The sequence below is a fragment of the Prunus mume genome, linkage group LG6 (assembly GCF_029339155.1).
Source record: "Prunus mume cultivar Tortuosa linkage group LG6, ASM2933915v1, whole genome shotgun sequence".
NCBI classification, from domain to species: Eukaryota; Viridiplantae; Streptophyta; class Magnoliopsida; order Rosales; family Rosaceae; genus Prunus; species Prunus mume.
Window position 1 is genome coordinate 22,478,468 of NC_142703.1, and position 14,412 is coordinate 22,492,879.

Genomic DNA, 14,412 nt, shown 5'->3' on the forward strand with positions numbered 1-14,412 from the left:
AGGGTTTTAATCTTTAGCAATGGCACACTCATACACAAAAGAAAGTTGATTTGTTAACCACGAATGATTCTCAAGTTAACGGGGAACTTTACCCAACAATCACAGGGTTAGATCAAAACGGGTGAACATTTGCTTAGCTTTGAAATCAGGAGAAATTATAGAATAGTATGGTATCACCACATTGGCTAGTGATACTTCCATTCAAAATTCGAGAAACTTTTAGACTTCTTGACCTTCGCGTATGAAATTAAATAATTTCTCAAATACCATAAACCCAACCCCAACAAATCTTCAATCTAAATTCCTTGAACCCTAAAGCCATCATAGAGAGAGAATTTCATGAGCTTTGAATCCATAATAGAGGACTGATGGAGAGGGAGAAAGGAGAGAGATTGGAAAAATGAATCCATAATGGTTTTAAATTATAAAATTTGATTTTTAAATCCAAGCTGTATAAATAGTTAATTTTTCTTTACACATGGCGCATTTTGAATGAAAGTATCACCAAATGACGTGGTGATACTGTACCATTCTCTAATTTCTCTAAAATCATTCGGCTGTATAAATAGTTAATTTTTCTTTAAAAAATACACATGGCGCATTTTGAATGGAAGTATCACCAGATGACGTGGTGATACTGTATCATTCTATAATTTCTCTAAAATCAGACCTGCATATTGTTCTAACTTGCGAGTGTCCACTATTAGCGCTAAAAACCCCCCAAGGAACTAGACTTCTAATAAAAAAACGGTGAATAACGAATTCCATAACTTCTCTATGTTGGAAATTTGATATTATCATATCTCAGTCACTGCAGCTCAAGAACCTCTTGAATTGCCTACTTCTGTCTCAACGTCCCATATGAACCACGGCCAAAGAGGAAAGCTTGAATATCTTTTAATAAATTAAAAAATAAAAAATAAAAAAAGAATTCTGACCATTTGGACTGAACCAAGGCTGATGCAGAAATCCAGAGTTTTGGAATGCGAAATAACAGCAAAAATGGCTCCTCATCGACTTACAGAGCCTCTATTAGCTGCCAAGAAAATTCCCAGCAACTCCAACTAGCTCGAAGCCTACTATTAATGTGGATGTTGAACTGAGGCTCTCAAGGCTAGCCAAAGTTGATACAGAAGATTAGCTCACCTGCACCACTTCTCTCTACAAACATAACCGAAGTCAAGAAGACTATAATTAAAGGCAAGGTTGACCACCTCAACTATGCTCAAAGGGGGGCTCAATAAACAATTGAAGTTTTAAGTTTGCTTTCAAGCTGGCTATGGCAATTAATATTTCTTTGAGGCTTGCACAACACTAGTCCATGTGGCACCTCTAAGTTTTGCTCAAATATACATAGAAGAAGAATGCCATATCAATCAGCCTCGAGTGCAGGCAAATTCTAACTGCTTATGCATTGTGTGAGCCCCACATGCATCAGTGGTCCAGAATCACATGGGAGCATAGGCGACAGACCTTAGCACAACTCATACACAGAACGATTGCTGAATCATCATCAGTACGTACGTCCGATGGTAGTCCGTGCTGATAAGTGCAGCACAGAGTACTGTCAATCAAATGGATAGCAAGTAGATGCTCCATGCCAATAAATGATTGGAACAGTTATATGACTAAGAATCAGTGACAGAGAGCTGCTAAAAACTTGTATTGAGATGGGCGTTACAGGTATACACAAAGAAGATCAAATACAAATTCACTGAAAACCAAAACATGGAATCAGAACTGGCTTCCATTTTGGGCATCATTAGATGTCATCCATAACACGATGACATGCACCAAATTCAAAAAGATATACATACTTCACTACTACATCTCTGTAGATGCTCACCTCACTGTATATTATTATTTGTTGTCATTCGTCGCCGTCTTTTTTCCGATCACTGGCAGCAGTTCTCTCAGGGAAAACCTGTTTTTCAGGCATCCCAGGCGTACTATTCACAGACCCATGAATCTGTCAATTGGAAACCCACAGAATGAGTGTAAATACAAGACAGCAACTTTTCATAATATAAAATCTTCTTAGAGGTATAAAAGGCTTACCAAGGCACTAGACCTGAGAGATAAGGGATCATTAGCAGGTCGTGCAGATGGGTCTTTGGGCCTGTGAAACAAGTAAGTGCGCAATGGACCGATCTATAGGGTTTGTATCAGTTTCCACATCCATAAACGCAATGCACCTGAACAAGATGATTATTTAAATCAGAAGAAAATATATCTATAATCTAACTAGGTTATTTTGTTAGTTCCATGTCGTCAGAGAGAGGGAGAGCTCTCATGTATTTTCAGAATACATTTCAGCCACGTAAGAGCATACCCAAACACAACAGAACGCCCTCAAGAGGGCACTTTACCTGAGAACCTGACTGGCCTGCCCCAACCTAGACGTTTATGGATCAAATTGAGTTACTCATAGGATCTTAAAACTCTAAACCAAAAACAGAATTAAGCACACAATTAATTTGTCATGTTCCAGAAGGTTGATCATAGCCAATCCCACATCAAGCAGATGTGACACATGCTTTTCTTTACCTAACTAAAATGTTGCTAGTCCTAGTGATATAATCCATCCAAAACTTGTTTTGCATTGTTTTTCTGCCTTATTTTTTTTATCAACTAAATCAAATTGTATTAATAAATGGCAAAAGCCTAAACAGCCAACAAAAAATGCAGATATGCAGACCATACACCTAAAAAAATAGTAATTCTACAAACTCCCCTATCAAAAAAGTTATTCCACAAACTCTCGGAATTCACCGATGTTAATACATTCCTAGCATTTAACTTCCAAAAGACGCCTAGAAACATAGCTGTTGAGCTACAAAACAAACAGCTCTGTCCTAAAAATTACACCCTATTCATCTCCCTCCAAATTGTCCAGAAAACTGCATAAGGGGGGTGGTCCTGCAAACCAACTACACATTTTGTTGGATGAGCTACTGATATTGCCAAGAGAAAAATAAAAAATTAATAGTTGGCCGCGTATTATTCTTCTGCAGAGTTTTTAAACCGTACTTGGTTTGCATACAAGGAAACTTAATTACATTATACACACCTGCAAGTATAAGTCGGCTAATTACATAATGTCTAATTACAATTATCGAATGCCTGATTACAATCCAGGATTCCAGATGTCATATGTCAAAACTCCTCCTCAAGCTGATGCATAAATGTTTCGGATTCTACTCTTGAAATTCCTTTAGTTAGGCTACTAGCAAGTTGATCCTCTGTTCTCACTTATGGAGTGCAAATAAGACCAGTAAACTTTTCCATGATATCTGTCTATTCAGCATGTTTAGTTCAGTTATGCCCCACTGGATTATGAGCAACAGTAATAATGCTTTATTATTGCAATAAAACTTCATGGGGCTTTCAGAAACAACTCATAGTTCTTTCAACAAACTCAACCACAATAACTCACATATAACACGAGCTATCACTGCTTCAATACTAGATCTATGAACACCAAATTGTCTTTTATTGCTCCTCTCCTAAAAATGTTTCAGTCTATTGTACAGCCAGCCCAATCTGCATTAGTGTATGCTTATACTGCCAAATGATCATGTTTAGAGAGTAGCCATCCCCCTAAATGATTTGGCATGATGTCCCAATCAGAGCGGATTCTCCTTCGAGAGCCAAGATTTGCACAGGTTATGTTAACCCCAATCAGGTCAAAAGTGGTTTAAAGATCATTACATTTCATTCCAACCCCACCCAGTCCGCAATATCTCCCTTCTCACTCACACAAGCCTCTCTCCTTCCCCTTGTCACACATTGTTGACAATTGATACCAGATAAAAGACAACCACCTGAAGATTGAATGATGACAACAGGAAACCAAAAATTAAAATAACACATGCCATTTGAATTCCTTTTGCAGGTGTATCACTGTAAAGCATTCCTGAAAGCAATGGTTCGATGGCAGTACGTAGGTCACTAGCAAGGATGACAAGGCATTGGTGTATTGATTGATACACTCTGCTTATATAGATGGATTTTGTTGACTACTTGTATTCTTTTATCTTGTATGGATGGTTTTATCAATATAAACGAATTGATGGACTATTCTTTAGAATGGTAATTGATGTCATCGCTGAAGTTGCTCTCATCAACACCTCTCTTGTACCATCATCGACAATGAGGGAAAGCCGCGAGTGCGAAGGCGAGGATGGAAGCTCGTGCAAGAAAGACAGAGATGAGAAGGGAGGATGATCGTGCCAGTTAGAGAGAGTGGACTGAAAGATAGTGGACTGAAATGTAGTGATCCCCAATAATGACCTTAGACCACTTACTGACTGGATTTGGGTTAATTTACCGTGGGTATCTGAACTAGTGGAGATGTTCATTTTTTACATAAACTCTTCCATGAGTGTAAATATTCTAAAACCTTTAGATGTATGAATAAATAAGCACACATACAGTAAGTAAAAACAGCGGTAAAAAACAGTGCACTGTGCGGGAATGCACAACTAGTAAGCTAACTGGAATGCCATGTGAAGATAGCAATACAGTATGAGTAGAGTCATAAAAGATTCAAGCAATGTCAATGTACCTAGTGTTTCACATATTTCATCAACATACTTAGGTAGCAGTATTATATTCTATAATGTTCTTTATGCAAAGGTAGTAAACCAGTCAAGGAAAATAAGAATCAGAACAAGAAAATAACAGAACAGTGAGAAATAGTGACATACTTGTCTGTTTCTTGGACCAACAATACTCCATTTGCTTCTCTACTATCTATATTGCCACTTTTCTTATCTGCACAATTATGCCTCTGTTCTGCACTCTTTGCCAAACGGTACAGACTATCCCTTATGCACAGTTTTGTCCTGATATCCAACTGAAATGAACATGGTTCAGTAAATATAAGAAAGCTTAACCACAAAAGAAACTTTTCTATCAGTAAAGTTTTAAATGCACAATGACTTTACATCTGTAAAATCTTAACATAGAAGTCTATTTTTGTGTTGACAATACTACTAAATCAATTAATCATATAGAAGTTTCACTAAAGTATAAATAATATCATGACTTTTTTCCAGACCGATGCATTTGCACAACTCTAATAAAAATATATATAATTAAAATAAATATCAGAAAAAGTAAAACACATTAGAAGAGGTTTTGTTTTTTGGTTCTAACTAGAAGAGATTTTGACTTCTCCACAAATCAACCCAAGGTACTCGTAAATCGTAATATGTATGCTTCTCCAAGTTACCATGCACTTCAATTTAAAGTAAATATTTACGTTGCCAGCAGACACAAAGTACTAATTTTCGGAGTACCAATCTCACATAACACAATAACAAAGTAACAAAATATATTGTGGCAAAAGGCTGTTGCCCATTTTCACAAAACCTCACTCTTTCTCCATAAAACTCAAAAAAAGACAACATGAAGTGAAAGAAAGAATCCCTTTCAACATGTTTGTCCCCGGCACAAACTAGAGCCTCTAGACAACTTTCGCATTCTATCCATTCCCATGCAGCCCATACTTACACCACAATTGCAGCATACCATACAGACCATACAGGATTATTGCCTTGGAACAATTCTTACTAAGCCAAAATCTTGGCCAAATAGTTGTTCATAATAGACATTTTTGTGTCCTATTACCACCTACTGTAGTGAAGTAAAGTTTTTTAAGCAAAACAGTTTGTTAAGGGATAGAATGAAAGAGTTTCTAGATTTGGCATTCTCTGTGGTAGCACAAGTAAGCTCTGCCAAAGACAATCTCTCCACCATACCCCCGACTGCCCCAAAATTTCACATCTCTCTCCGTTGAGGATTTTTTATTAAAATAAAAAGAAAGTTGAGATAGACAACTAAGAGGAATTTGGGATTAGTACTTTATTCTGAGCATTCACTAAACAATGGCTTCTACTTTTATCTTCATATCTTCATATCTTCCACTGATTACTTTTTATAACTTTAAGGTCACATTTTCTTTAAGGCCATATACTTTGGAAAGATAATAAATTGATATCAAGCTTTATGCCAAATGTTTGAGACTGAGTAAGTGATTGAAAAGGAATGCTTTCTTTGTTATCCATTGAAGACGCTTAGAACCTATAATTTTTGTTCATTTACCATTGCTCCCAAAAGCTTAAGCTATTAGGATGTAGGCCAATAGTTATTTTATATTCAACAAAAACTTTTCCTTTCCCAAGTTCTGGGACAGCAGGGCAACCTCATTCCAAAGAAGAGCATCTTAAATAGGGATTCTGCTTCATACTTCTTTTCCCTCCCAATCCATAAGTTTCCTTGATATCATCATTCTCAAATATAGAAATTCATGATATCCACCTCAAATTTGTATTGTGTGTCAGGTTTTCCAGCGAATGATGAGTTTCCTAACCTTACTAGAACTAGTAGCCTTGGAGGATACAAATCCTATTCCCAATTATAGTTGCTTTCCCAATTGAAGAAGGTTTCATATACTTGGTGATGAATTGCTTTCCCAATTGATGAACCCCACTATCATGGCTATACAAGGAGAGCAGCTGCGCTCGTTTACAAGAATCAGGGAGCAAGAGAGAAAAATATTCATAATACCACTCAAGGAGTTAGAGAGAGAGATAGAATATTGAAGGACAAAATGCGTGAGAGAGAAGAAAATAGGTAAGAGTGTTTCCTTGTTTTCTTCTTCTTGTTCTTTCTAGTCGTTCATCAGGCCTTGAACCTAGAGGCTTCATAAAGATGTTTTCTTGTAGCCAGTATTGATATAGTGGAGATTTATTGTTGCTGCCTTGTGGATGCAGGTGCATAGCCGAACCACGTTAATTCTTGGTGTTCTTTATCTTACTTATTTGCTTTGGTTTCTTGAGTTCGTTTGTCTTTCCTGTTCTTAAACAATTGCACAACATTGTGCACTGGATGAGCATTATCAGGAAGTGCGTGTGCAAGCATGAATTTAAATTATGTGCATTGTAAAGTCCTGTAAATTACTATACCTGCTCTGTTACTTGTTGAAGCTGGCGAAAACTAGTTGCTTCTAGTGATATCTCATCCAGCACAGAGCTCAAGCAAGAGCTCTCCTGTAGATCTGAAGAATCAAATTCTGCTTGCATTCCTATACTGGCTCCTCCTTCAACATCACTATGGCCTTCAGTCTCATTTGCAGATTGCTGCACTTTCTTTTGAACTGAAACCGGATCACAATATGTCTCTGGATTTTCGATAGCCAAAATGTTAAAACATTTAGAAAATGGGGGTTCAAAATCCCCAGACAACAGTTGCTTTTCTTTCTTTACTACAGAAGGAGCATTGAATGGACCACAAGAACTCTCCATGGACAGTACTTGATTTGATGCATAGGAAGTCTCCTTCAGAGAAGGAGATGGGTGGACATTATTGTCAGATTGGGTGCCAGATACAGTTGGGCAGACTGAAGTTTGATCTGATGGATGACTATAGTCCAAGTGCATATATGGAATATTTGTCTGCATGTATCTCACAGATTCAGTTACTGTTTTTTGTTTATGCTGATGAATGGCAGGAGTAGAATAAACTTGACAGGATGAGTCTGCATAGGGATGGTTTGCATTCTGAAATTGGTTCAGGTCACTGTAATGAGGAAATGAACCACCATTTTCTACATATCGGTCTATTCTTTCCCCTTCTGGTTGTTTGTGGTGCTTTGGCTGCATTTTATCAAAATTAATCTGTCAGCAAATATAGAATCTGTTAATACTATTTTTCTCAGAACAGTTTGCTACTGCATTTAATGTCACTTTGGTGCACTGTGGTGATAAATATGTAACTGAAAACTTTTTGATGTTAACATGGATAAAGCATTTAGAGGTTTGCGAAGAATTGCAAACACCTTTCAAACACAAACCAAAAATTTCTAACAATTCCTTGTCCTAAGATGAACCACACTGATGGTTGTCCAAAGACGGAAAAAAGCATCATTGGAGGCACAAAAAACAGACGGGGGATTGCAGTTATTTAAGATTTCTGTGAAGCTAAGCGCAGGTTCTATGCCCATTAGAGAACTTCATATACTATGTTCACAACTATAAAACTATGTAGTCATGGATAATGGATACACATTGACCTGCAAGATTCCATTTCACAATCTTTTTCCTTTTTTAATAATTAATTTGCTATGCTACATCATTGAGGACATAATCAGCTTGTGGCTGGAAGGGGCTGAAGCCAACCCCAATTTATTTTTATATTTTATTTAGTAATTCTCCTATGTAAATCTAGCATGACATTCCAACTAATTCCCAATCGTAGCCAATCTCATCCACTCCCAGTGGACCCAAAATTAAAAATGTAGCTCCTCCACTTTAGAACTCAATACCACCAATGATATAAGTGTGTGAAAATGTTATTCAGGATCCTTCAGACATTCACCAGGAAAATACAGTATAAAATCCAAATATAGTAGCCTTTCATGCAGAGACCATACAAACCTGTTCTTTTAGCGTCAAGTCGTCCCCTATTTCAGATTTTGCATCTGAGCCTTTCACAACTGATAAGCTGCCAAGAGTAGCCCGTACACCAGCATCCATACCTGGGGAACTTATGTTGTCACCCATGGAAGTCCCTTTTTTATTCAGACCATTGGTTAAAGGATCCACATTTTCCAGCTTGGAAGCTTCACCGTTTTCCGATAGACTTTTTGCAGTTGCCTCTGAACATGAAAACTTGACGCCAGACTTCAACGCATCTTCAGATCCTTCAGCAGAATTTGAAGATAAAAACCAGCACAACTCATCTTCATTATTGAGACTTCCTAGCCCAAATGTTGAATCACAACTTCTGCGACAGAACCAGAAACCCATATTACAAGTTTCAATCACTATCTAAAAAATGTATGTATTGTATGTAACACACAAAAGGAAAAGATAATAAAAAACTACTGAAAGAGAAGAGGCCATAGAGCCTACCTAAACATCCTGTCAACATCCTCAAAATTTCCTATATCCGGCCAACCATAATATAAAAGATCACTGCTATCTCTGTCTTCACGATCATTATCCAAGAAGCTGAGGTCATTATCTGTTTCGGATATGTGATTTAGAGGGTAATCATATAAGTTATTATCAACTACAGTACATCCGTCACCCATGATATCGTCTTTGGCATCACTACCGCTTGAATCTGGATTACCACTTTTTAAACAATGGTTGGACATCCCTGTATCATCAGATGCTATGCTTGTCACTTCTTTGATTGAGTCACCATTACATGAAGAAGCATACGCACCATCAGGTGTGTTGGACAATGAAACCTTTTCCAGCATGGTACTCTTCTTAGTCAGAGTTGCTAAGTTTTCTTTCTCCTTTCCTTGAAGTTCAGAAATAGTTGCACAATTTGCATTACTTGGGATGCCAATTAGATCACGCCTTGGTTTCTTACAACTATCACCCTCTACTGGAAACTGATCATCATGCTCAATGCCAGGATGAGGTACTATATGGTCGTCACTCTCACCAAACTCATACCACGCGTTATCTTCAAGCTGTAACATCAATGTCATTAATTTAGATGTAAGACAAAATAATCTGGAAAAAATGAAAAGCATCCATCAATATATAGAACGGAAAGGCAAACCAAAAACTTAATCATTATAACCTTCAGGCAAAAATTTGCAAAATAATTCACAGGGAAAATATGTACATACTATCAGGAATCAAACTCCATTTAACAGATTTCAGATGTGGCGTAACAAAAACATAGCAACAGCAAAATAAGATGCTTGGAAAATGAAACAAAACCTTTTAAAACACTATAGCAAATTAAATGTTCTGAATGGAAAATTAAAGCTGTTCACAGGAAAAGGTATTTTTCCAGTTTATGATTCAATAACTACTTACGTGTGAGAAGTAAGCCGCTAAAACCCAAAGCATTACCCAGCTTTTAAAAAAATAAAATAAAAAAGGATTGTGGCTAACTGTTTTTTGTCTGTCACATAATGGAATGGAAAATGGTTAATAGCCCAACTTTTTCTCCCAACTTTTGTTTCCCAACCTATGTGGCCCTTGACATGCACACTATATCATTGCATTGGAAAACTCACCATGTTATAGCACCCAATGGAAACATTCCCTGTTTGTTGGGAAAATGAAGTTGGTATGCATAACATTGTCCTAATGGAATTGTTCAATCACGGAAGCTAAATGGTAAATGTGCTAACCTTTTTTATCAATGGGTACATGTCTCTGTTACGGAAGATAACCAATAGAATGAATATCAAAATAAGACACCTTAAAACATCTTCACCTTTTTTTTTTCTTTTTTTAACACCCAGAAAACCCCCAATCTACTTTGCTGATCAGATTCAAAACTGGACCCCCACCTGCCCTTCAATCTTTGAGAGGCACAAAACACTGGCAAATAGCTAGGTAGGTACCTTTTGAGGGTTTTGAACCTCAGACCACATGGAGCAAGCCAAGGGCCTGACCAATTCCACTAACCCCTCGTTAGTAAACACCTTGACATTTATGTTCGAAGTTTATTAACTACAAAATTTAGACAACCAAAATGAAAATTTCACTACTTAACGTAATTTTGAATAACTAAGGAGTGCATAGTTCAAAAGGGAACACAAAAAATTTATCACCTCCACCTGAAATAAAGGTTAAGGAGAAAAATGAAAGAAACACAAGGTTTATTTTATTTTTGAAAAGAAGAAAGCTATATCAATGAAAGAGGTCATTTCAACCAGTGGCCAAGGACTTGGGGATGATCTGCTCTTCATAGACAAACTTGGGATTTGCGATCCCAAGTAAGATTGGTTCAGGACTATGGAAGGGGTCCATACCCCCTTTAGGTTAATGCGGGAGTTAATCCCATAGAGATAATAAATATTTTGCCTGTAAATTCAATGGGATGAATTACATCTCGATGATATCCAATCTCCGAATCATTCTCTTGAGGCCCATCCTAAATAACTAGAGAAAATAGATAGATGGGAGATGGAAGAGAATAAAGTCACACAAAGATTCTGGAATGACCCAGCTCAATTGGACTCCCTAAACAGCCTAAACCAGAATGAAGATAGTGCTTGCATTTCATAGCCTAAGTTCAAAACGCTTGAGAAAAAATGAATTAACAAGACGCATATGAGAGGCACTGTGATGTAATGGAAATTCACAAAGTAGCTCATAAAAAATACATATGCAATTAAACTTGACCAAAAAATGAAGTGTATCTAACTTTTGACACATAAGTAGTCGAGTGGTCCTATCAGATATATAATGTTTCTGCTCTTCCACAACACAAACAATACAATCTACATGTACTGCTCAAAAATAATAAAAATAAAAATAAATACTGTTACTAGTATCAACTCAAACGATACAAACTAGATACAGAAACTCCACCACTCCATACAGAACAAAGACACTTCCGAACAAAGTCCGATCCATCCTTGATGTTAAAACAACTAATCCTAACATATTCAGGCCTTCCAATCTAAAAGTAATGCAAACAGGCTTAAATCCCCAAAGACAGTAGAAACAGATTCCCAACTAGATGAGTAGACCTTTCCTCTATGGCACACGTTTGCTTCTTAGAATATTTTCTTGATGCAATGTTTTTCAGGTATTGGATATAAGAACACTTCTGACCCAACAAAAAAAAAGGATATAAGAACACTCGTCGAATCACATCTTGGTAAGTACAAAACACAGGAAAAGTATCCCTAAAGCAATATGATACTCCTAAAGCACAATATATATATCTCTTGAATATTCCACAAGAAATTGCCTAAGTCACAAAAGTTTGAAAGAAAAAAAATGAAGTTAAACAGAAGCAGCAACTTTTGATGTCTTATGCTCTTGTAATTAAACTGTGAAATGCATGTAATATAAAACAAAACAAAAGGCCAAAAAATAAAGGGGTCAACTTACTAACTAACTCTATCAGCACCATGTTAAAAGTGAAAATAATTTTGGGATGAAATAAAGTATGAATTGAGAGTCAACAAATAAAGTAAGCCTAATCCCATAAAATATACACATAAATAAAGTAAGCCTAATTTCAAAAAGAACTTGTTAAGGGAAAAGGGAGAGAATAAGATGCATTAACTATAATCCTAGAAGAATAAAAACAAACTACAAACCTTAACTACAAGAGAAAACAAAAACACTTAATTTAGCAAACTACATCGTGCTACAGAAAAAAATTAGAAACCCAAGTATTCTAAGAAACTAGTTGTAGTTTTATCCTCCAACATATCCGACTACATATAAGGTTTAAAATATGACAAAACAGCCAGTAGAAACCCTATTACAGAAATTTAACAATGAGAATATGTGGATTGTCATCTTATAACAACTCAACTAGTGCGTATCTGTGTCCCAATATTTTTGTTTTACGTAACCCTTAATCCCACCCTACCATAAAGAAGGAAAATCCAAAATACTCTGAAGGCAGGATTCAGTCCCTGGCCCCTTGTGTGATGACAAGAACTTTACCAACTGAACCAGCTGGCACCCTCAGAGTCCCAATATGTATCATATAATAAGCACACAATTGCAATAGAAACAATCAAAAAGTATTATGCAGAAGTTCACATCAACCAACCACATACTGTCAATAAAAAATTAAAAATTAAAAAATTTACTACCTCATACAAGCATAAGTCTGACATTCCGGCACAAAGTTCTACCCTCCACTGAAGACGCAATTAACTCTTTTATCTGATGTCATGTTTGTGGAAAAATATATGTTTGTGCCTTTCTACACCAGCAAAAGAACATGGAAACATATTATAAAAGCATCAAACTTGCAGTAGTATTACCACTCATAATAACAGAAAAAAGAAAAAAAAAAAAAAAAGAGCAATACAAATAGAGGAAAGAGAAACATGTGAAACACTCTAAACACTCAACTCAAATCAGTGATACAATGGTAAGTAAGTTAGTAACAATCATGATAATCCTTATGAGCTACGCAACCCTTCACTTTCTACAGTTATCAGCAAAGCAAATCATCAATTTAGTTAAAAATTTCTGAGCTAGCACCAAGAAAAAAGGAAAACAAACCCAGTTAAATTTTTAAGTAAACGTATATGTTAAATTACTTGAGATTCATGGAACATAATCATCCACCAAAAAACCAGAAATTTCATAGCAATATAAATACGTTTGTGATCAACCTTGATTGGAAAACTCCGCATACCAACAGAACTTTGAAAGAACACAACCAGAAGGGAAAGTAACAAAAATACTCAAACTTGAATTTCTTAAGAAATCTCAGGCTCCAAGTTTATTTGTGATTTTGGATTGAATGGGGAACAAACTAAACTTAGTCTCAAACGATGAAGAACATGAGGCCCAGTTTTTTTTATAATTCTTCTCATCTCCATCTTGCAATGGATAATTTTTCTAATAAGAAAACGGCACAAAAGTTTTTAAAATTAATCAAAACAGAGTGCATAGTTCATAACTTACTATGGGCCCATAAAATTTTGGGAAAATATTGGTCAGGTCATAAATGTTGATGTATTTTTAAGGTTATCAAGTATAATAGTAAAGATTTAATTTTAACCTTGTTGTATACATTAAATATGATCCAAGAAAATTAAACCTCAGTCCACTTTTTGCCTTCGAACCTTAGGCCTAAGTAAACCCTTATTTTCCACACACACAAAAAACAAAAACCTTATTTAACTGAGAACACAAATTCTTTTCTCAATCATTTCAAGCCCCAAAAATATAGTTTTGTACTTCAGTAGAAAAAAAAAAGTACGGTAAGGGACAGATTTACAGATCTGTCCATCATCAACATATAGTTCAAAAAACTGAACCATATTTTCAGAGGTGAAACTGCTGCTATTTTTACTCCCAGAAAACTTCAAAAACATTCAGCCACAAGTAGAAATAGTGTTAGAATCAGGTGAATTCTTTTTCCTCTGCGTTTTGAGTTCTTAATAATTAAATTTTAAAATAATCATTTCTCTTATAACATTTTCTCAGCAACCAAAATGGAGGTAATTTCAACAACCCAAAAAAGAAAACCATACATGCATAACAAAACTGCTATTAAAAATAGAAAGTAGTAGATGAAAAAAGGAAAAAAGTAAAGCAAACAGTAGATGTTTCCAACAAACACTATCACACTCACCTGGAAATGGAATTTTTCTAGGAAAATCTAAACTTTCCAGGAAAAAAAAAACCGACGGGCGATGAAATCACAAGAAGAGAGAAGAGCTTGTTAGCCCTAATTTGGGGTTGTTTTTTTCTGGGGGTTTACTGAGCAGAGGCGTCCTCTCGAGCAGAACAACAAGAAAGAAAGAAGGTATCAGAGAATTGAATTTTTATTTATTTATTTATTTACTCATATTATTTTGTTGATTTCTTGGATTAATAAAATTGAGTCGCGCAGCGGGCGACACGTGGCGAGGAGATCAACAACGAGGAGAGGGTTGCCATC

At 36.1% G+C, this 14,412-nt stretch overlaps 1 protein-coding gene across 6 annotated transcripts; it reads right to left on the reverse strand.

Annotated features, from left to right (window-relative positions):
• Positions 1-1,653: 1,653 nt before the first annotated feature.
• LOC103335924 (dentin sialophosphoprotein-like protein) lies at positions 1,654-14,292 on the reverse strand. Of its 6 annotated transcripts, none has more exons than XM_089053921.1 (8): positions 14,104-14,285; positions 12,605-12,717; positions 8,919-9,493; positions 8,442-8,787; positions 6,972-7,661; positions 4,710-4,858; positions 2,059-2,195; positions 1,654-1,969 (listed from the first exon to the last, which is right to left on the reverse strand). In XM_089053921.1, exons 2-7 carry the CDS (start codon positions 12,626-12,628, stop codon positions 2,090-2,092), a joined length of 1,890 nt encoding a protein of 629 aa, XP_088910047.1. In that variant the 5' UTR covers positions 12,629-12,717; positions 14,104-14,285; the 3' UTR covers positions 1,654-1,969; positions 2,059-2,089. The 6 variants fall into 6 exon arrangements, 4 of the variants coding, with proteins under 4 accessions (XP_088910047.1, XP_008237181.2, XP_008237179.2 ...); XM_008238959.2 differs by having other exon boundaries at positions 8,442-8,790; XM_008238957.2 differs by having other exon boundaries at positions 6,972-7,682; positions 8,442-8,790.
• Between the last annotated feature and the right edge of the window lie 120 nt (positions 14,293-14,412).